Raw genomic sequence first — 23,232 nt, 5'->3', positions numbered from 1 at the left:
AATTTCATTTTCACGGTATCTGTAATTTTAAACCAAATTAATTTTGATGTTATGTAAAAGCTGCTTTATCAATTAAAGATGGCCGTCATCTACTTAAACATGTGTACATCTACTTAAACATGTGTACATCTACTTAAACATGTGTACATCGGATTCTAGCAGCCTTCTCGACCTGATGCGTTACAGGAGAATATAACTCTTTTATCTGATCTGGGCCCGGTTTAATAAAAAATCTTTTCTTAAATTCAAATCACCTGAAATGGCAAATTTTAGGAAAACATCTCAATTTGATATTTTGATGAAACCCGGGCCAGGCAAGAAAATGACGTTAGTTATTGGACGACGTCGCAGTACGAGCCTTTTCATGCTCGGCGCATCTTCGGCCAATCCCGACAATGACATGGAATCAACGTATATACGAGAATTTCAGTTTCAACAATTGTAGAGACATTAAAATAAAATGTTTCGTAAGGCCCCGTTAGATACGACCACAGTGGTCGTTGGACTCTGAACAGCTAGGGAAAGTATGAACTCATCATTCATGCTGGTTGCAGTTTTGAATTTTGATTATGATTAGACATTTGCCATAGGATAAGAATCGAAGAGGCCCCTAATTACCAAATGATTCGAAAAATCATTCCAAACATTTCTTCGGGAGTGGGTATTTTCACCGCACACTCTATATTACTATGTAAGTGTTTTGCTAGGTTTGGGGGTGTACATTAAAATGGGTAAAATGTGTCGCATTTGACTTTTAAAAGCCCCATTAACTCGAAAAATCGATTCATAAATCAAAATTTTGATGAAATTTAATGAAATTTTCTGATCATTTTGGGGGGTAACATTATCGTAAAAAACTAATGACGCACGACACCATTGTCCCTTTTTCATCTTTATTCAGTTGAAACTCATGTGAAAGAGTAATCAAGGGAATCAAGATTCTAGCGGAAATCAAAAGAATGTAATCAAGGGACAAAGACCAGACATGGAAAACAGATACACACAACAAAGAAAATAAAATTACCAGAATAATACGTATAGAGCAACAAAAGTAAGTGAGCAACTTTGACTCCACTAAAAACCGGGAGGATGGACCAGGTGCACCGGTAGGTGAAGCGTCCTCTGCTTTTCGAGAAAAACCCGCCGAGTTGAACAAATCGGTTCTCATGATGCAGATGGATGCAACGTAACAACCCACGAGTTCATGATGACGACCATAAATCTGTAGCGACAAAACCCTGTTTTAGAAGCCTATGTGTAAGAAGTCTAGCGCGGTAAAATAGTCTGGGTAGTTATGGAAAGCCGTGGCATAACGTATGAGATGTGATATGAAAACTCCATGCGCAGGTGCTGATTGAATATTGCCACAGATGAAAGGAAACAATACGGGATGAAAAGTCATCACGTTTGTCGTAAAGTTTGGCCAATAGTTTTCCTTTACCATCGATCTCTAACTGTAGGTCAAGATATGAGGATGACTTCGGAGTGTCTGTAGTACTAACGTGAATCATTTTTCTTTTTACTCATATACATTCATAATGTATTGTTTTGTTTTGTTTTTTTTGTTTTTTTGTTTTTTTGGGGTTTTTTTTTGGGGGGGGGATTTTTTGTTTTATTTTATTTTACTTTGGAGGGTGTTTTGTTGTTTGTTTGTTTATTTGTTTTGTTTGTTTTGCTTTGCATTTCTTAACTGACATCTTTCATTTTTGTTATGAACCTTGTTTCACTACTGAAAAACTATTTAACATAAATAATGAAAAAAAATTCCCAAAACGTGTCCGTGAACAAGCTGGTTCCAACAAAGCGGAACTGCCATGGCAGAAATTAATTAAAACATGAGACATTAAAAGTGTATCACATCCTATCTTATTTCGTCAAATGATAATAAAAATCGAGATATTTTTTTTTTCAGAATTCATAACTGAAGAGTGCTTGAATGATCGCGTTTTTAGTGCAAAATTTGGAATATCCAGTATACTTATAAGTCAAATCCTCTATTCACCTGTCCCATTTGCTCGTTGATTTTACTAGAATTTTCTGAATATTTTGTTTCTGTATCTGACGCTTGACTTACGCCTGCTGCTCCATTCATTTCCTGCTTAATCTTCTTCGTGTAGCACCTGCCATATTTTCTCCCTACTTCTGTCATAATTGCCACTAATACTGCCATAATTATGGCATAACAGAGCATCATATGCATGAGCATGTCGCGCCCATGATATTCGTAAAGATATCCTTTTACCAATTGGTATGTCATGCCTCCGACAGAAGAGCCCATGATCACAAATGTGATTGCGAATCCCGTGAATTCGACATGAAAATCACCCCAACCTATGCCGGAAAGAAATTGTGGAGCAACGAAAAATCCGACGAAAGCAGTCAGCACCCACAAAGATTGTGCGCAAAGCTTAGCAAAAATCTCAAGAAATGTTGTCGTCCCCAATGTCCCTACGACCTCTAGTACTATGAGAATACGGATTGGTATAAACCTCCCTGTAAATACACCTACGAATCTACCAACCGTAAAACTTATCCAGAACTCCGTGTTTAACAACGAACCGTCGTCGACAGAAAATTGGTGCTTGTCGATTGAATAGCTTCGGATAAACTTGCCGTATACTCTTTCACCACCGACGGCATTGAAAAAATAGAAAAAGAGTAAGATAAAGACTTGTACTCCAAACATCCGGTCACCACCAGTGCAAGTTCCGGGGTCAACAACCCTGATCACTTTTTTTAACAATCGTCTCCTTTTCCGTTTTGGTTTGTCATTTCGGACTAGAAGTTGTAAACGACAGCAAAACTGGTAGGAGTAAAATATCAGAGAAACCGAAACAACAACTATTCCAATAATTAGATATGCTGTCTCGACTCTAGACTGTTTCTCATACATGTCAAATATTGGTGTTTTGGAATAACTGACTTGAAGTGTCAACTTGGTGGAATTCGTGTTTTGGTTTTGAAGAACGGCAAGAATGGATTTGCTATTTGAGGAGCAATAAAGGACCCCATACTAAAACCAAAGTGGAGGAGGTGCAGTGGTCCGGCTGCTCTTTCTTTCCATGTATTCAAAAGCAATTTCTGTCCAGCTGTGAAAATTTTAACAAATCTTTTGTTCTTAATTTTGTTTATAAAAGCTGAAACATTCATGTCGAAACGCCAACAATCAGAAAAAAAGTATTACAAAATGAGCTATTTTTATAACAAAGTTAAAATGGTGTAATTATCGACTGATTTTATAAGATAAACCGTTTGGATAAATGACCATATAGTAAATGGGCCACATATGGAAACACTGACCCATCTTTGGAATTTATGGGACTAAGATTTTTAGCTACTAAAATATGTTTACTTTCTTAATTTAGGTGTTTGCCATCTGGTAATAGCTGCAAAGTATTCAATTTTCATAAAAAATAGGGTCGAATGCCTAAATTTAGTATTTTAGTTTTTACAGGCGAGTAACTTTCAATCGGACGGTAGCACGTCAAAAATCATTATGGAACCTTTTTTGCTTACATAAACTTATTCTTATTAACCCATTACGTAGTTACCAAAATTTTGAAAAATTACATTTTCAATTGCAGATTGCCAAATCTGATTTTTTAATGTCATGAGTAGCTTACAAACAATTGATTTATTCATTATTCATTAAAAGGCAAAATTTGTAAACAAAAAGTGATTTCCGACAGAGAAGGACAATTTGACGATTTCAGATTTTTCTCGGTTTTACTATTTTTAATGTTTATCCCTTTTCTGGTCAGTTTAGGACTGATATTTTGAAAACTGTGGTATCATTGTATGTTTTTATTCTTTGCAAGTTTTATGAATAGTTATTACCAATTTATATAGAATTTATCTGTTGAAGATCAAATTATGGTGACCCCCAGTGATTCGAGCGGTGTCCGTACGTTCAATGTCAAAGACGATTCACCGGTTACAAACTCGCCATGAATATTTTCAGATGTGTATGTGGTACCTGTGTGCATCTTTTTAAATCAAATTGTTGGGATATAAAATTTTCGGAATATTTGATAGTTTAAGCCAATGTTTGAATCACGAACGTAAAAATGATATTGTAATTTCTTAAGATTCTTAAGTCATCCTTTTATTAGACTATGGAAAATAATCCAAACAATTTGGTAAACTAGAATAGCCCTTTTATCTTGGCTGTAAATTGGCACCACGATGTGGCTATTATCTTTTCACCAATAAAAACCTCCCGAGCATTTGTCAGTCCGAAAATGATGACCCAATTGGTTTTGTTTGGCGTTTGATTTGTTGTTATTTTTTGTAATTGTTGTTTTTTTTTTTTTAATTTTTATATTTAAGTCTTTAAATATATTGTAGGTTTCCTAGTCCCAATTTATTTTTTATACCTAAGAAAACAACATTCCAGTTTATGGTTCATTGAAAATATTTGCTTTCATTTATGCTAAATATTATTAATAATCGCCTATAATCCGTGGAAACTTATAGTTATTAACCATGCCCCCATTAAGTTGGACTCAGTATAAAATATAATACTGTTATTGTGATGCCAACAAATGTCAATCGATAGGTCATAGGGAAGCACGATTCCTCCCCGCAGAATTTATGAATTATCATTTTTGATACTTATATAAAAAAAATATCAAGATATTTGGCCATTACTGTCTAGGTTAAAATGCAAACTATATAGATATTGCAAATTCCCGTATGATGCTCTTGTGTTCAAAGGAGCAACGTCTTATTGGCAGCATTAGATTTACATACTAAGGAAGTTCATATTCAAAATAAGGTTCTATTGAGAAGAATTAAAAAAAATATCGAAATAGAAAGCCAAAACGATCACCGATAAGTTCTACCAGAGAATATCTAATGCGTTGCATTATTGTAACCCATGTTTAATACAAAAAAAAGCCCCAGTCTTCAAGGGTTTTTCAGTCTTCAAGGGTTTTCTATTTTTCCGATGATATGATATGTATTCACTGTATTGCATTCCTTTAATTACCGCTATAACCTTGGTTCCCTTGATTACTCCTTCCGCTGATATGATATGTATTCAGTGTATTGCATTCTATTGATTACTGCTAGAATCTTGGTTCCCTTGATTACTCCTTCCGATGATATGATATGTATTCCTCCCAGTATTACATTCTTTTGATTACCGCTATAACCTTGGTTACCTTGATTACTCCTTCCGATGATATGATATGTGTTCCCTGTATTGCATTCTTTAATTACCGCTATAACCTTGGTTCCCTTGATTACCCCTTCCGATTATATGATATGTATTCCCTGTATTGCATTCTTTTGTTTACTGCTAGAATCTTGGTTGCATTGATTACTCTTTCAAATGTTAAAGGATGCAAACCAGTGTGATGAAAGATGTGTATGTTAAATTAAAAAGTCTGACATTATTTTGGATTAGAAAATAATAAAGTGTCAGTATAAATTGTAGTTCAATGGTTCTACCGATTTTCTACCATGTGAATTTGTGATGTCCTCTTCATCATACACTTTAAAATTCGTTACATGCTGCAAACTCCTGATAATCAAAATCAGAAATTAATACACAGTAATGTCTAAATCAAACCAAAACGTGTATGCCAGAATAGTTCATAACAATAAATATCGAAATAGGGAGCAATAATTCTGCACCAAAAGGTTCTACAATCATATATATATGTGTGTGTGTAAAAATTCTGAAAAATTCCAAACGATGTAAGAACTGTCAAATTTGTGATGCAAATTTTTGGTCGTTCCCTCCGTGGGATTCGAACTCGTACCGCTGTGACATCTATGGCAACACCACCTGCACAAAGTCCAGCGCCCTAGACCACTCGGCCAGCTAGGCTATATAAAATATAGCTTTCACTGGCCCGGTCATTCCTCTTCGTAGGATTAATCTAGGGCTGTAACTTAGTACACGATGTATGGTAGTACGGGACAGTTCATTTAGGTGTTATTATGCAGGATCACATTCTGAGACGTTGGTATACTGTCAAATTTGCGATGCAAATTTTTGGTCGTTCCCTCCGCGGGACTCGAACTCGTACCGCTGTGACATCTATGGCAACACCGCCTGCACCAAGTCCAGCGCCCTGAGACGTTGTATAATATTTATTTTTTTGTGATATGCATCATTTATTTGATCCTCTATCCTACATAATAACATCTAAATGAACTCTCCCATACTACCATACATCGTGTACTAAATTACAGCCCTAGATTAATCCTACGAAGAGAAATGACCCGGCCAGCGAAAGCTATATTTTCATATAGCCTAGCTGGCTGAGTGGTCTAGGGCGCTGGACTTGGTGCAGGCGGTGTTGCCATAGATGAACTGAAATATGTCATACTTTGCAGTAATTGCCATTTCGTAAACAGGTCAATTGTCTTATAGATAATGATAAAAAAGGTTTTAAAAATCCCCAAGGGGGTCACCCAGTTTGTATGTGGACCATTGACTTAAACGTCATAATACAAAAATACATGAAATAAATTTAATGACAATCATGAATAAAAAGAACTGTATGAGTAATATTTATAAAAAAAAAAAACAAATACATGGTTTCGATGGTATTACACCACTTGATGAAATTTTATATTATTTATCCTCTTGTTACTTTTGCATTTTTTTTTATAATCTACATGTAACTACAAAAGTAATAAAGGGAACCATGATTCGAGCGATAATCAATGAATATATTCCAAGGATAAAGACAAAAAAAAACGCGTTCAAAGAAACAAAAATGAGAAACCCGGACTGAAATAAAAACTGGGAGCATGGACTTGCTGCACCGGTAAGGTAAGCGTCTGCTGCTTTTTTAGAAACAATCAAGCAGTTGTTATTTGTCACGTTTGGGGTAAAACAAGGGGAGACAGAGTAATCACTGAAACCAAGGTTATAGCAGTAATCCAAAGAATGTAATCCAGGGACAAAGACCAAACATGGAAAACAGACAAACACAGCAAAGAACATAAAGTAACTCAAGGATTAATCAAGAGAACCAAGGTTATAGCGGCAATCAAAAGAATGCAATCCAGGGACAAAGACCAGACATGGAAAACGGACATACACAACAAAGAATATGAAGTAACTAAAAGAGTAATCAAGAGAACCAAGGTTATAGCAGCAATCAAAAGAATGCAATCCAGGGACAAAGACCAGACATGGAAAACAGATATACACAACAAAGAACATAAAGTAACTAAAAGGGTAATCAAGGGAACCAAGGTTATAGCGGCAATCAAAAGAGAATGCAATCCAGGGACAAAGACCAGACATGGAAAACAGATTTACACAACAGAGAACATAAAGTAACTAAAATCATACATACAAAGTAACAAAAGCAAATGAGCAACTCGGACTCCACTAAAAACTGGGAACAAGGACCAGGTGCACCGGTAGGGTAAACGTAAAGTACAACTGATATTTTTTAATTCGGTAAGCTGAAGCAATAACTTTTTTGGCAAAAATGAGACTCCTTTTTATTACAGCCCAATGACGAATTCATCATTACATATTTAGCGGAATTTTTTCAGCGCATTTTTTTCTAATGAAAGATTGTCGTCGCAAAAAAACTTTACATTATCTGGTGAGAATGATTTAAAATTTGCCTTTTAGCTATATTACCTTTCATTTAATGAGTTATAAATTAAAACGGGGAACCTATCAAGTAAATAAATAATATATCTACCAAACACTATGTCAAACAGTCCATGACAATCTTCATCTTCATAGATAGGGTTTTGGTTTCATTGGTGATGTACCTCGCACATCAACCCATAGAACTTCATATTTACATTTGCAATAGGAAGTTTTTCGATCGGTGTATAGATCATAGAAATTGTTTTACTCATGCGTATTGTTTGAATACTTGTGTGAAATTGAACCTAAAGTCTATTCATACATCACTGAGATGGTTTTAAAAGGCTTATATGTTCAACACAAAGCCTAATTGGACTAAAATACTTACCAATACAAATTATTGCTTCTGCTATACCACCAAAGACATGTGAGAGCCAGATTAGCGAAATGTCACTACAGTAGGGGGCGATAGTTGTACTTACAACTGCAATATCAAGATCCAAGGAAATAACGAGGTCACAATATTGTTCCAACTTATCCACTAGAAATCCGCCAAAGAAGGCACCAATAAAATCTCCAACACTTCGTCCTGAAATTGCTCTTGAAATCAATTCATAATTAGAGTTGCTCTTTATTATTAAGTCTATTTGTGTTAATACTGTTATTTCTGTAAATAATCCCTACAAAAAATTTCCAGAGCAGCATGAGATCCAGAAAGTTTAATAGGTGGTTAGAAAGAGGTCTGCAGGTATGATTGCTCAGTTTTGCCCAATTTTAAAAGAAATTTTTTTTCAAGAAAAAGTTCAACCTCCGGAATCATAGTCTGGATCTGCAACTACAGCATTTACATCTATACCTTAAATTAAATTTGGTCATTGCTTAATGCTCAGAGGAATAAGTAAATGCACCTAAATTATGACCATCTTTAGTTTCAGGCGTACATGGTGAAAGACAGAATAACAGGCGATTATTAAAACTTGAAGCGGGTAAATAATTGCTTCGCTTCCAGAAGCGCAGAATTCAGTTTCAAGTGATATACACGCTATTTTGAATTAATTAAATCAAGTGCTTGCAATCAGAAGCTGCGACTCGAAAATAGTATTGTATAAAATGGCATTTTATTGGTCAATCTTTGAACACCAATGTCGGAACAGAAACCATTAAACGATTCCAATCAGATTAAATAAAAAACAAGCAAATAAAATCAACTGTGTATGTCAGTCCCTCATGAAAAAAAATAGAATGTGTACATTAGAAAAAGCCAAAATTCCAAAACTGTTACAAAAATGTCAAACTTGATGAAATAAATATGCTTCTGCAGGCGACATCAATATATATACATATACTTTTTATATGGTGTGGTAGCTCAGAAAACTATTCAATTTAATAAAATAATTCAAATGATCATGTACTGATAAAAATGCATTCATGATAAAAATAGTTTTCAGTGCAAAATCATTTTTTTAATTGTATGATGAATGATCTATGTATAGAAATACACACAGCTTTGTCTTGTCTTGGTTAATTGTGTGTGTTGACCTATATATAGCAAGTGTGGAATGCCGCTTCTTCTCGCCAAAAGCAGTATTTATTATCTAAATAGAATTTTGTATGTCGTTTCATACAGTTTGCACATATTGTTTTTTTAAACGATACTTGAGAACAGTTTGACGATATAAAAACATATGCGTTAAATTAAGAAGGATTTCCGAAATAAATATATGACACAGCGAAGCAATCCATAGCTTTAAAGAAAGCTAAATACTTGCAACTAACAATCAGTGCGTTTTTTTTTTTTTTTTTTTTTTTTTTTTTTTGATATCCAGCAATAAAAAGAAGAATTACATATCACACTTGTAGTAAAGGTACTGTACGTAGAATCGATTGCAAGACTAGGAACTCATGTCAAATCATCAAAATATTTTTTACACATCTTTTAAGAATTTTTTTTTTCAGAATCCGCCTTTTTACCCGAATATTAAAATGACGTTGCATTATTCATAAAAAAAAGTACCGAGAACGCTGCAACACCATACTTTCTCCACCGAAAAAAGGTTGAATTACTGTAACAGTTTAAAACTGTTTAACTGACAACAAACGAAACAACACACAGTTCAATACTATAAACGATGTCAAACTGTTCTTACGATTTCTATTATTGAGATTTTTTTGTTAATTTTTACGACTTCCAAACTTCATTTATCAGGAAATTATATAAAATGCAAATCAATACAGTATGAATATTTTTTATGTTATACATCTTCAATAATAAATTTATACCTACAACCATGATATAGCTCATCGCTAAAAATACGGTTTTCATAACTTTCTCTGTTTGTCTTTTGAGTGGCATTAGTCTCTTTTATCTCTTTCATACAGGATAATTACTGAAAAGTAGAATTTATGCAAACTAAACAGAAAGACAGGTGCTTGAAAATAAATTTAGGAACTTCGAAAGAAAGCTGACGTTGCGATACAAACTTGGAGCACTGGGCCTAGGTGAGAAGGTGACGTCATGTCACTCAAACGAGAGAAAATATGTGCATTGTACACGGCCTGAAACTTCAAAAGAAAGCACCACACTTATAACAAATACACGGTCTTACGCTACACTAAACTGTACAAGGGTGAGTTGTTCCAATGCAGCAACACACAATAAACAAGATACATATGCTGTAGCACAAGGTTCACAAGTGTACACAAAGATACGAGCAGCACGGACTTTGATTAGAAGAGAACCCATTATCTCTATTCGTAAGAACAGTCTGACAACGTTTATAGTATTGAACTGTGTATTGAATACATAAACTGATTTTTTATTAGCAACTCGGCTGGTGTTTCTAAAAAAACAGAGGACGCTTACCCTACTGGTGCACCTGGTCCATGCTCCCATTTTTTAGTGGAGTCCGAGTTCCTCATTTTCTTTTGTTACTTTGTATGTATGATTTTAGTTACTTTATGTTCTTTGTTGTGTATGTCTGCTTTCCATGTCTGGTCTTTATCCCTGGATTACATTCTTTTGATTACAGCTATAACCTTGGTTCCCTTGATTACTCTAACATGATTTATTTCCGATCATATTCTAAGATTATATTCTTTCAACTACACTAATTGATTATTGTTTCAATTACTTTTTTCCTCTCCTCAAGTTCAGGTAGATACTGTTCCAGAATTTCGTAAAATTTTTGACACCACTTAGGGTGATATTACTACCTTTTGTCTGTGGAACGGTAAAATACCAGCAATTTTTCCTTTTTTTAAGTTTTAAATAAAAAGCATTTAGAGTAATTGAATTGATGACTTTCATGCAATGAATTGCCAAAATTCCCAGAAGTTAGAGAGGTGTTTGGCATAACTTACAACAAAAGCAGAGGACGCTTACCCTACCGGTGCACCTGGTCCATGTTCCCAGTTTTTAGTTGAATCCGAGTATCTCATTTGCTTCTGTTACTTTGTATGTATTATTTTAGTTACTTTAAGTTCTTTGTTGTGTATGTCTCTTTTCCATGTTTGGTCTTTGTCCCTGTATTACACTCTTTTGATTACCGCTAAAACCTTGGTTCCCTTGGTTACTCCTTACATCAAAAACTTTATAAAATATACTTACCTGCAAACGGTATTCGAATGAAAAGAGAAAAATAAAGCATATCATATTGCTCCCGTTCGTATGAATGAACAGACATTGTCACAACATTTATGTTGAAATGAAAAAAAAATACGTGTACTCTGATGGCAAAACAATTTTGTAATTAATACATTTCATTGTCGGGGTTGATATTATGAAGATATTAATTAACGAGTGTTTGACCTTGTAGTTCAAACCAGTTGTTTATGTAGATTTAGCTTGTACTTTTATGATGTTTTACATGCATAAAGTTAACAATGACAAAATAGATAGTCATCACGATTTGTGTATCCATCTGCACCATGAAAACTGATTTATTCAAGAATGTAGAAAGTATGTGAAAATATCACGATATCGTGGTTCAAAATTTTGCGAAAATATTTCAATAGAGCTCTAGATCTGAGAAATATGACATTAAACCTGAAAAATCTAAAAACTCTAAAAATACAAAAAATACCAATTATATATATTCCAAATTCCGATATTCTTATACGTGTTACAAGGAGTAACTTCTCATCAGCAGCATTAAAATCAAATGTATATTAAGATCTAAATATATACAACAAGTACTCAGAACCAAAACTATCGAAGTAGGAAGCCAAATCCATCATCGAGAGGTTCGTATATGTGCAATTCAAGAAATGAAACTTCATTGTTTTAGGTATTTTGAAATTTTTAATAATGTAAATTTGGATAAATATGATATAGGAAATCTGAAATTATTCGGGATCAGACTGGTTCGCCAGCATTAACATCGATCAAGTGGATTTTGAATTCACAATTCCAATTATATATATATATATATTGTAAATTTTGATATGCCGTACACGTGTTTCTAGGAGTAATTGTTCAACAACAGCATTAGAATCAAATATATATGAAGATCTAAATCCAAAAATTTATTTTATACGAGAAGTATTCAAAACCAAAACTATCGACATATGAAGCTAAATCCATCACCGAGAGGTTCTACCATGTACCTTTCAAGGAATGAAGTGTCAGTATTTTAGGTATTTTGAAATTTTTAATACTGCAAATTTTGATAAATATTATAAATGAAATCAGATATAATTCGGGGACAGACTAGTAGGTTAATGAATACCCTCGGGGACCTTTGGTCCACCAAGTACTGGCATTGATCGAGTGCATTTTAAACACAAAAATACCAATTATACTAGTATATAAATTTAAATTTCGATATGCTGTAAACGTGTTACAAGGAGTAACCTCTTTTCCGCAGCACTACATTCGAATACACAGGAAGATCTAAATCTAAAAATTAAATGTAACTAGAGGCAATCAAAACCATAACTATTGAAATAGGAAGCCAAATCCATCATCGAGAGGTTCTGTCATGTGCAATACAAAGAATGTAGCCTCAGTATTGTAGGAATTTAAATATTTGTAATACTGCAAATTTTGATAGAATGATAAATGAAATCCTATAGTTTTTTCGGGTCAAACAAATCTGACCACATATATAGTGGGTGGTGAATACCCTCGAGGATATAAATAAGAAATAACATGACTAATATATAGCGATTTATGGACGAGAACAAACAACAATACACATGGTGAAGAAATGCTTAATCACAATCTAGTAGAAGTAATTAATTAATCCAACCATAATTGACTGGACTGATCAACAAATTGTGTACATTATGTTTAGGGCAAGTACTACATCGAAAGGGAGGAGAAGAAGAAATTAAATAACTCCATTCGTAAAGATGATCGATTTTGTGAATTATTTAACAAATTAATTGATAGCTATTTAAAAAACGTTAATGAGATAAATATACAGATTTTGTGGTTGAAATAAAGGGGAGGTAACTGTAAGCTACTTTAGACTCAACTCTAAAACTAGAGACATTTTGACAGTTGGGGTATTTAAGGAGGTAGACCTAGGGTAAGAGATATAACTCTTGAAATCAGTGATATGTTTATGTTATATTCAATTTTAACAAACCCTTTCAAGCTTTTCTTTGAAAAAGAATAAAATCATTCCAAATTACTTTGATACTTACATGGAATTTATGCAAAACGGTGACTTCAAACGTTCCAATGATTTGTAAAATTTGTGTCCCTTACCCTAGGTCTACCTCCTTAAAGCAAATGGTTGTGGTCAAGGCACAGTTGAAACCGACAGAATTTGAAGGATTAGAGAAAGAGATAAACACAATATTTTCTTATAAAACAAAAGGAGCTCAAATAAGGTCAAGAGAAACATGGGTAGAATTTTGTGAAAAAAAAGAGTAATCAAATGAACCAGATTTCTAGCGGAAATCAAGAGTGTAATCCAGGAACAAAAACCAGACATGGAAAACAGACCCACACAACAACAAAAAACATCAGTATGATAAACATCCTCTGCTTTTCTAGAAACACCCGCACAGCTTTTTTTTTTTTTTGTTTTTTTTTGTTTTTTTGTTTTTTTGTTTGTTTGTTTGTTTGTTCATTAAAATTTAATAACTTGAAACCAATATTTTGTTTCCTTTAAAATTCTGATATTTGTTTTGGGTACAATTTCTTTTTTCAATAGTGAAATTAACCAAAAAAAGACTATATAAAAGGGCCATCATGAACATGCCGGTACCATCCAAATTATAAGAAAACATTCTAATTTCAACATGATTACATTATCCTTTTATGTAATGACCATGGTAATTCGGCCACTGTTGACAGAATTCTTTAGTAAAGAGTGTTTGTGTACTAGTAGTCTCATTTTAAATGAAAGATCTTTTTTTAAACAACAAATAGGAAATGCAGTATAGTCATATATCAAATCCTTTATTCACCTGTCCTGTTTCTTCGTCATTAGTTTTACTAGACGTTTCTGTTACCTTTGTTTCTTTAACTGACGCTAAACTTAGGTCTACTTCTACATTCTTTTCTTGGTTTATCTTGGCGTCGAATCGTCCGCCATGTTTTCTTCCCATTATTGTCATAATTGCCACTAATACTACCATGATTATGGCATTACCGAGCATCATATGCATGAGCATGTCGTGACCATGATATTCGTAAAGATATCCTATTACCCACTGGTATGCCATACCTCCGATAGAAGCGCCCATAATCACAAATGTAATTGCAAATCCAGTAAATTCGACATGGAAATCACCCCAACCTATGCCGGAAGGATATTGCGGAGCAACGAAAAATCCGACGAACGCAGTTAGTATCCACAAAGCTTGTGCGCTGTCTCTAGCAAATATCTCAAGAAATATTGTCGTCGACAATGCTCCTACGACCTCTAGTACTATGAGAATACGGATTGGTATAAACCTCCCTGTAAATAAACCTACGAATCTACCAACCGTAAAACTTATCCAGAACTCCGTGTTTAACAACGAACCTTCGTCGACAGAAAATTGGTGCTTGTCGATTGAATAGCTTCGAATAAACTTGCCGTATATTCTTTCACCACCGACGGCATTGAAAAAATAGAAAAAGAGTAAGATAAAGACTTGTACTCCGAACATCCGGTCTCCACCAGTGCAAGTTCCGGGGTCAACGACCTTGACCACTTTTTTAACAATCGTCTTCTTTTCCGTTTTGTCTTTAACATTACGAACCGGCAAATTTAAACGACAACAAAACTGGTAAGAGTAAAATATCAGAGAAACCGATGCGACAACGATTCCTATAATTAAATATGCTGTCTCGATTCTAGACTCTTTTTTATACTTTTCAAATGTTGGTGTTGTGGTGGAAAACTCAACGGATAGTGTCGAGTTGGTTGAAATCGTGGTTTTGGTTTCAAAAATGGCAAGAAACGGATTTGCAATTTGTGGAACAATGAACGCTCCCATACCAAATCCAAAGTGTAGGAGATGCAGTGGTCCAGCTGCTCTTTCTTTCCATATATTCAAAAGCAATTTCTGTCCAGCTGTGAAAAAATACCTATCTTTTACTTTGTAATAAGGCTAGTTCTACAATTTCCCATAAAAGTATATTTTAACATACCAAAATGCTTGCAATTAGACAAATTATTACATAAGCTATTTTACAACAATGTAAAGTGATTATCGACCAAAACGTTTGGATAAATTGCCATAAATGTATATACAAACAGTAATGACAATTATGAACTTATAAATTATTAAAGACGCATGGTTTCCATGGCACTTCTAGTAACTTTTACGTTTTTCAACTCTGCATGGAATTGCAAAGGGTTATAAATGTAACCAAATTAGAGCAGTAATCAAAAGAATATATCACATGGATAAAGACTAGACGGGGAAAACAGACAAACGCAACAAAGACATGAAAAATCCAAAATAACACTTACACAGAAACAAACGTAAATGAGTATACGGAGTCCTGTTAAAACTGGACCAGGTGCACTGGTAGGGTAAACGTCATCTGCTGTTTTAGAAACACTCGTTCAGTTGCTAAAAAATGTCAGGGCCGGGTAGACGAAAGGGGAAAGGACAATTTAAGTGATTTAAATTTTGTTAGCTAGCGCTGAAGCAGTAACTTCTTTGTCAAAATGAAAGACTTCTCTTTTTTAGCCCCATCCGACATACGCACACATAACGTTCGATGGGTGGTATATTAGACCCACCTTACCATCGGTCATTTCATACGTCATTTACGTCTGCAAGTCCGAATTCCATCAGCTTCTTGACGAATTGTTTTCAATCATAGTTTGAGACAGTTTTTTAGTTACTGTCTAATATCACTGCATATTTAGCGGACCCTTTCAACGCATGTGTTTGATGAAAGATTGTCGTCATAAATCTAGGCTGCAGCTGGTGAGAACAATTTCAAATTTGTTTTAGCAATACCATACTTGTATATAAAAACATCGAATCTTTCAATGAAAAAAAATCTCCACAATAAATGTAACAATAGCCTATGATATTCCTCATCTTAATAGGGTTGATTCTTTTTTTAGCTACAATGTCCTTTGTACATCAACGCATGGGACTTCATGTTTACATTTGCACTATGAAGTTCTTCACTCGGTCAATAGATGTTAGCAATTACTTTCCCATGTGTACTGTTTGAATACTAGTTGTTCTCATATGATCTTGAACTTATTGATACTCAATCGAGATTGTTTTGAAAGGCTTATCTGTTCAACGCAACGCCGAATAGGACTAAAATACTTATACTTACCAATATTAATTATCGCCTCAGATATACCACTAAAAACGAATGAAAACCATAGTAGCGAAATGTCTCTGCAGTAAGGGGCAATAATTGTGCTTATAGCAGCTAAGTCAAGACTCAAGGCAATCATGAGGTCACAATATTGCTCCAGCTTATCCACTAGAAATCCGCCAAAGATGGCACCGATAAAATCTCCAACACTTCTCCCTGAAATGGCCCTTGAAACCAGTTCATAATTGGAGTTGCTCTTTATAATTAAGTCTTTTTGTGTTGGTCCAGTTATTTCCATGAATAATCCCTACAAATAATTTCCAGTGCAAAGTCAAATCCATAAAGGTTAAAACGCGGGTTTAAAAGGGGGTTACCACTGATCATTTTTGCCGAAATTTGCACGAAATGTACAAACCCACCCAAAAAGGGGTAAAACACCATGAAACCAGCCCAATGTTCCTCCAGTGCAGTGTTTACAATATATGTAATTTATATCCTTTATTAAAAAGTATTCAAGGGAACCAAGATTAGAGCGTTAATCAAGAGAAATATATGTCAGAGATAAAGAATAGGCATGGCATTATATACCACTATATGAAATTCTATTTACATTCTAGTAACTTTCTGCACGTAATTGCAAAAAATTATCAATGAAACCAAGATTCGAGCGGTAATCAAAATAATATATTCCAAGGACAGAGATTAGACTGGGAAAATAGACATACACAGCATAAAACATAAAATAACCAATATAACACGTTCGAATACACAAAAGTAACAGAGCAACCCGGACGCCATTAAAAACTGGGAACCAGGACTTGGTGTACCTGTAGGGTTACCCTCATCTACTTCTCTAGAAACTACCACCGAGTTGCTTATAAAATGTCACCTCCAGGATAGACGAAAGAGAAAAGGAAAACTATGAGACTATGAACAAATATGTTGTAGTATAATAGGGTATGTAAGTCTCGTTCTAGTTTCATTTTCTTTACCGGAATTTCCGATGTAGAACGTTTTGAAAACCGAAGACCGATTTGTATTTTATTGTTTACTTCCGGGTACTCGAAAATCTATATAACAATGCAAAATCTTCTATACTCGGCGTCATATAAATAACATACTGTTAAAATTTTAATAAAAATATTTTCTACCACTTTATTGACACCTATCGTCGTTTAAATTGTCTTAAATGACTTGCTCATTCGTTTAGCCAAACGGCTTCTCCCTACACATTGAATCGTTAAATTCCGGTCAGATTTTAATTCTCGGTGCCAATATTTACATTGTAAAAAGTCGGCCATGTTTACAGTGATCGGGTTGCTAGGAGATGTTGTTTACGTTTAAATGGTTTGTCCAAAAATCGAAGAACCCAGAATGCATTTCGGCGTTATTTCGGATATCTCGGATTTATTTTACGCGAACAACGTACAATACCGAGAAGTTGATCAAGCAGACGATTGTCACCGGTGTTCGACGGGAACCTACGAACTTCGTTTGTAAACAAATCGTCCCGTAGAAACTAACATGGCGGATATTAGTATGGGATTTTCCCGTAAGGATTTGTTACGCATGATTTAAGCTAATAAGCGACTTGTTTAGGGAGAAGCCGTTTGGCTAAACGAATGAGCAAGTCATTTAAGACAATTTAAACGACGGTAGGTGTCAATAAAGTCGTAGAAAATATTTTTATTCAAATTTTAACAGTATGTTATTTATGTGACGCCGAGTATAGTTTATGTTTTTTTTCTTACTACATTTATTATGTAGAAATATTTATTTGTCATTTTTATCGGAATTTTTTACACAGAAAGATTTTTGCCCTTAACACTGAACTGAAAGCTCTCTAAATGACAAATCTCCATGCTTTTGAATGGTAGACTAGGACCCATTCTCGTGATATCACGGGGTCACATGACGAGACTTACATACCCTGTTGTAGTATAGATGAATTCACTATGCATGCAACTTGAATCATGCAACAAATATTACCATGTAAACAAGTTTTTACGTGTATCAGGTAACTTTTTTAAAGTTGCACGCTACTCATTTAATTTTGAAATAATATGTTCTTTTCGAGTTGCATGCAAGAAGATCGGAAACCAGAGTTTTCAGTCCATAGAGGTCACGACATCAGCAGTAAAGAAAGGCACAAAGAACAAAGGGAGACTCTTTTACATTTATGTTGGCAGTAGAGTGAGGGACATTTGAAGACCTAATCCAATGTCTCTACAATTATCATAATAAGTACAGGACTTAATTATAACTTTATAACTTCTTGATCATCTAGGATGAAAGTAAACAAATTGTACATTTCAACTTTCAATTGGAAATACCATATAAACGTGTTTTTATCATGATACATTATTTGCATGGTATCACTGTGTAAAAGGCCTTAACGATCTACTACTCGTCCATTTCTGCTACACTAAAAAATATGTTTTTTCTTCTGTGAAATGGGAGAAGAGCTGAGTAGTTTCGATTGAGTTACATTACCGAACTATTTAACTAAGTAAAAGACAAATTCAATGGCATATATATATCTATATTTTCGACGCTCTAATTGGTCAGGCAGCTGTTTACACGGTACGGCATGATCTTTTTATACTTCCTACATTTGTTTAGTTTGTGAGGAATCGTATCAAATCAAGTGCTGACAAAATATCGTTCAGTACAATAAACGGTGTCCGACTGCTGGGCTGGTCAATAATGATTTGGGCATTTCTGCTTGTGAATTGTATTGCAAAATCGATTTTCTTTGATTTTTTGCGACTTCGAGACTTCACAAGAAATTGTATAATTGATTAATATCTTATTGCTTTGTATTTGCATGTCAATACAATATTTTGTTTTTTTGTCAATCTAAAAGTAGCATATTATCGTAAATTTTGTACTTACTATCATGATATAGCCAAGCACTAAAAATACGGTTTTCACAACTTTCTCTGTCAGTGAGTAGTCACCACTGCTTGTCTTTTGAGCGGTATTAGTCCCTTTCATACTGGATGTGGAATCATTCACCAGACTGAGAAGTAGAATTTATGCAAAGCTAGAATCATAGTGGCTAAAAAAAATATGTAGGTGCTCCGAAACAGCGATGACCGATGCAAAGTTGGTGCACTGGGCCTATGCGAGCGAGAGGAAATCTGTGCAATATACACAGTCTGAAACATCAAAAAGAGCAGCACACTAACAGAAAATACTCGGTTCTTACCTATACTGAACTTTTTCTCGAGTGTAACAAGAAAGGCCGAGTAGTTCCAAATGAGCAAATCACGATAAACAAGTCACATGCATGCATAATTATGCTCTGATAGGATTTATTTCCGATTCTATTCTAAAATTGTACTTTTTTAACTAGGCAATTTGTATTTCTTTTCTATCATTTTTTTCTTTGTTCCTCGAGTTTCAAATCTGTATTGCTGTCAAGTAAAATTTTAGGCGGCACGTAGGGAAGGGGACTACATTTTTTCTGTGGAACAATACATTTCCGGCGAACAGTTACTTCTACTTTTAGCATTTTCTTATTAAAATCAATTAGGGTAAATTGAGTTGATAAACATTCTTCACAAATGTGTTTTCATGCCTAGAAGATAAAGAGAGCTTGACACAAATTTTAGCAAATCCTTAAAAAAAATTTAAACGTACACAATAATAAAATCGTTCGTTTATCGTGCGTGAGTGGCGGATTCAGACACTTTTAGGGGGTGTTATTTAGGTTTATCATGCGTGTGGGAAACCTAAAAGTCTATAAGAGCGTTAATTAATCAAAGTACTAAAGTACTGAGTCAATGAAGCCTTCATAGTTTGCTCTGTTTCTTACTGCACAATCACATTTCTAATCATAAAAAAGGATTGTAATATTTTAAACTAGGGAAATAAATATTTTTATCATTTTTTCTTCAACTGTTTTTTTCAAAGACCGTTTATTAGCTGAGCAGTCATGACTTCTTGAGTTGACAAGACGAATGGGGGAAAATGACCCACAACCTTTTCTTACTTTCCACACACACAGATTTGACGATACACATTTAAAAATATACATGTTAATTCACTCTTCCATACTTTTTTTTTTGCTTTTTTGTATCACTTCACTGCATAGCGTTTGCTTCTACTTATCATAGAATTGAAGCAAATATTTATACAGTACCAAGTTCTCCCTTAGTCATACATGGACAAAGACTCTTTAGTTAAACCGCTGTTGAATCCTGTGTTCCTGTGTCAAAGCATGTAAATTTGCCATTTTTGCTGTCTAATTACTTTCAAAATGAATTATGACCATGTAATCAGACCAGAGCATCAACATAGTAGTTCACCCAAATCAAGGTTCTTTCACCTCTACTAAATAGAGTTCCTAAAAAAGTCATAAAATGGAGCAGTCCTGAGAGACGCAAAAAGAGTATTCAAGACTGTGATAGAAACAATCTGTATTTTCATGTCATTCAAACAACTTGTATCTTTCAGTACTATTGGACCCCATATACTTGTTTAATGGCTAAATCAGATAACTAGCAAGTCCCATCCTTATTAAATGCAATGCTGTCAAAATATTCCAAATAAACAGAAACTGAAGACTTTTGGTAAATAACATTTTTACTATCTATTTTAAACTTAGACAAAAACAAGTATGTTACACAGTTTTCAACATGTGTTGTTAATTGTAAATATGTGTATATGTATTGAGATGACAAACAATGATATGAATACATCAATTGAAACCAGGTTTTTGTACTGTTTACAAGTAACGCACTGTAAACAAGTCTTATCTTTAAAAAAAAAGATAGCCAACACAATAACATTTGTTCTATTTACTTATAATTTTCTACATTTCATTCTGGAAATAACTGCGTCGGAAAAGAATACATGTTACAAGTATTTGTTGGCACATATATGTATGTATAGCATGCAATACCTATACTTTAACTGTTGTTGCATAATTATAAACTGATCCAAAAAGTTCAAACATTCATAAGTTTTTAAGATGAATATAATCATACATTTCACAACAAAAAAGGACAAATTATCAGGACTTTGAGCTCATGATGGATTCATACCTATTTATCATAAACTAACAGAGTACAAAGAACATTTTACAAATTTTGCACATCAATAATATAAAAAAAATTAAACAGGATTAATACAGAAGATTTGACATGATGCTCGTCTGTTAAGATGCATGCAGGGTGACGCGAAAGCACTGTACTAACGGGTAGATTGGCAGAAAAAAAAGATTCATTTTCCCTTCAATATTAAAATATATAAAACTTTGTCTCTCAAATACTATTTTCAGCTATTTAAGTCTACATCTAAAAATTGTCAGGCAAATTAAAGAATATATTTAGATTTGTCATGATGCTGAACTGGAGAAATCCAAGATGGCGAGATGACGCGAGGGTACTAGCGGGGGCTACAGATACAGAAAAAAATATCCATTCTTTCCCTCAAGATAATCAAAACTTGTTCGCAAAAAGTATCTGTAGTGAATTAATTGTGTCTACATTAGGGAGAGCTTTCGTGCAGTAACCCAATTTATTTAATCAAACTATTTCCCGTTTGGCGTCCCCGTCAGCTTCAGAAACGTTTCTTCTAAGGTCACGTGAGATGTTCATACACATGAGATGGCCGGTGACTTCAACAATATTTTACCACGTGATCAACAGTCCGAAGAAACAAGTCATTAAATAGTGCGTAAATATTACACGGATTTCTAAATAAAATGGAAGATGCGAAATTTCCCTTGCATGTTGTTTGATCAACTATCAATTTCATGGTTATTTTTACTCCTTTCTATTTCATGTTTCACTCTTTTCAATTCATAATGGTGTTGATCGCGGATGCACGTGAGTGATACTGCAAATTATGATATTTAGCCAGATTTTCATGTGATGCCTAGGTCAATTTCAGCCACTGTCGTGGCTTCATTGACAAAAAGGTATTGTTAAAATTAGTTGTCCCTTTCTTTTTAACGTTTGATGACCGAACAAATGTTTACCCGAACAACTTATTTCATAGACAGTCACAATGGGTTCCGGTTTAAACATAATATCACATCAATTTTTAGAATTCATTGAAAATGATGTTGTCTTTCTTCGTCTTTTTCGTCTTTTTTCCAAAGACTTAGATGCTGTATTTAAACTATTAAAACATAAACCTATTGCAACAATGTTAAATTAAGTTGAATTAACTAAGTCATTACTCCTACCTTTGAAACTTGTTAAGCTATTATCTATTTGTAGAATGTAGTATCTAAGATGGAATGGAATCTACTGACCCATGCTATTTTCATACGTAAAGTTATATATCGTATGATAAAACATAGAACATGTTTAGATTAGATTAGATGAATCAAAATAAATACTTGTAAGACGATTATTCTCGTAATGCCGTTTTCTTTTTTGTAGGTTACTCACCACCAATTCAACCAATGAGCTTTGGAACGTAATAGTCCTGCGCAGAAATAACCTCCTGTTCCTTATAGTGCTGTTACGTGGAAAAGAGTTCTTATGTTATTTCAGAAACTTAAATTGTTTCCGAAAGAAAAAAACTACACATTTTATAAGACATTTTTAAGTCGCCAATGTTGTAACCGACTTCTTGCACTCGTAATTTCAGTACCTATATTTGCTTATGATTTGCATATATTTATACTCCACATAATGCTGCAGATCTGTGCCGTGTTTACCGCCATAGCGTCATAGTTCTAGCTTCATACGAGATAAAAATGTACCTCTTAAATATACACCTGTATTCTACGTGTGCTTCTTGTTGGTACGAGAACGGGAAGTTTACATGAAATGGTCGGTTAGCGGTGATAATTACCCAGTTTTCGATTCAGGCACAAGGGCTCGTTACATGACTTTATAGATCATATACATTAGCAGGGCCCCGATGTCTATGAATAATTGCCAGTTGTTTAATCTGGTTCCTA

General features: G+C 34.2%; 1 protein-coding gene, 1 long non-coding RNA gene and 1 pseudogene across 6 annotated transcripts; all 3 read right to left on the bottom strand.

Moving 5' to 3' along the window:
• Positions 1-52: 52 nt before the first annotated feature.
• Positions 53-3,066, bottom strand: LOC148601690 (sodium-dependent glucose transporter 1A-like; annotated as a pseudogene).
• On the bottom strand, positions 2,950-9,955 carry LOC148601689 (uncharacterized). The gene is made up of 3 exons (XR_015916987.1): positions 9,858-9,955; positions 8,056-8,253; positions 2,950-3,089 (listed from the first exon to the last, which is right to left on the bottom strand). It is a non-coding gene; the product is annotated as an uncharacterized LOC148601689 (long non-coding RNA).
• On the bottom strand, positions 8,282-23,047 carry LOC148601688 (sodium-dependent glucose transporter 1A-like). Of its 5 annotated transcripts, none has more exons than XM_088554509.1 (5): positions 22,507-22,588; positions 19,203-19,329; positions 16,323-16,614; positions 13,994-15,087; positions 8,282-9,960 (listed from the first exon to the last, which is right to left on the bottom strand). In XM_088554509.1, exons 2-5 carry the CDS (start codon positions 19,302-19,304, stop codon positions 9,958-9,960), a joined length of 1,491 nt encoding a protein of 496 aa, XP_088410635.1. In that variant the 5' UTR covers positions 19,305-19,329; positions 22,507-22,588; the 3' UTR covers positions 8,282-9,957. The 5 variants fall into 5 exon arrangements, with proteins under 5 accessions (XP_088410635.1, XP_088410636.1, XP_088410633.1 ...); XM_088554510.1 differs by having other exon boundaries at positions 14,039-15,087; XM_088554507.1 differs by lacking the exons at positions 8,282-9,960; positions 22,507-22,588 and adding exons at positions 9,977-11,180; positions 22,715-23,047.
• Between the last annotated feature and the right edge of the window lie 185 nt (positions 23,048-23,232).

Source organism: Perna viridis, chromosome 12, assembly GCF_037379345.1.
Source record: "Perna viridis isolate PV_CMFRI_1.1 ecotype Kerala chromosome 12, ASM3737934v1, whole genome shotgun sequence".
NCBI classification, from domain to species: Eukaryota; Metazoa; Mollusca; class Bivalvia; order Mytilida; family Mytilidae; genus Perna; species Perna viridis.
The sequence above is the reverse complement of the archived record's forward strand: the minus strand, read 5'-3'. Positions and strand labels throughout refer to the sequence as shown.

Bases quoted from the DNA above. Each gene is read 5' to 3' on its own strand.
- LOC148601688 (XM_088554507.1), bottom strand. From the start codon at position 19,304: ATGAAAGGGACTAATACCGCTCAAAAGACAAGCAGTGGTGACTACTCA. The intron at 16,615-19,202 runs GTAAGTACAAAA...AATTATTTGTAG, and splicing joins TGCTTGGCTATATCATGATA to GGATTATTCATGGAAATAAC. The intron at 15,088-16,322 runs GTAAGTATAAGT...ATTTTTTCACAG, and splicing joins TGAGGCGATAATTAATATTG to CTGGACAGAAATTGCTTTTG.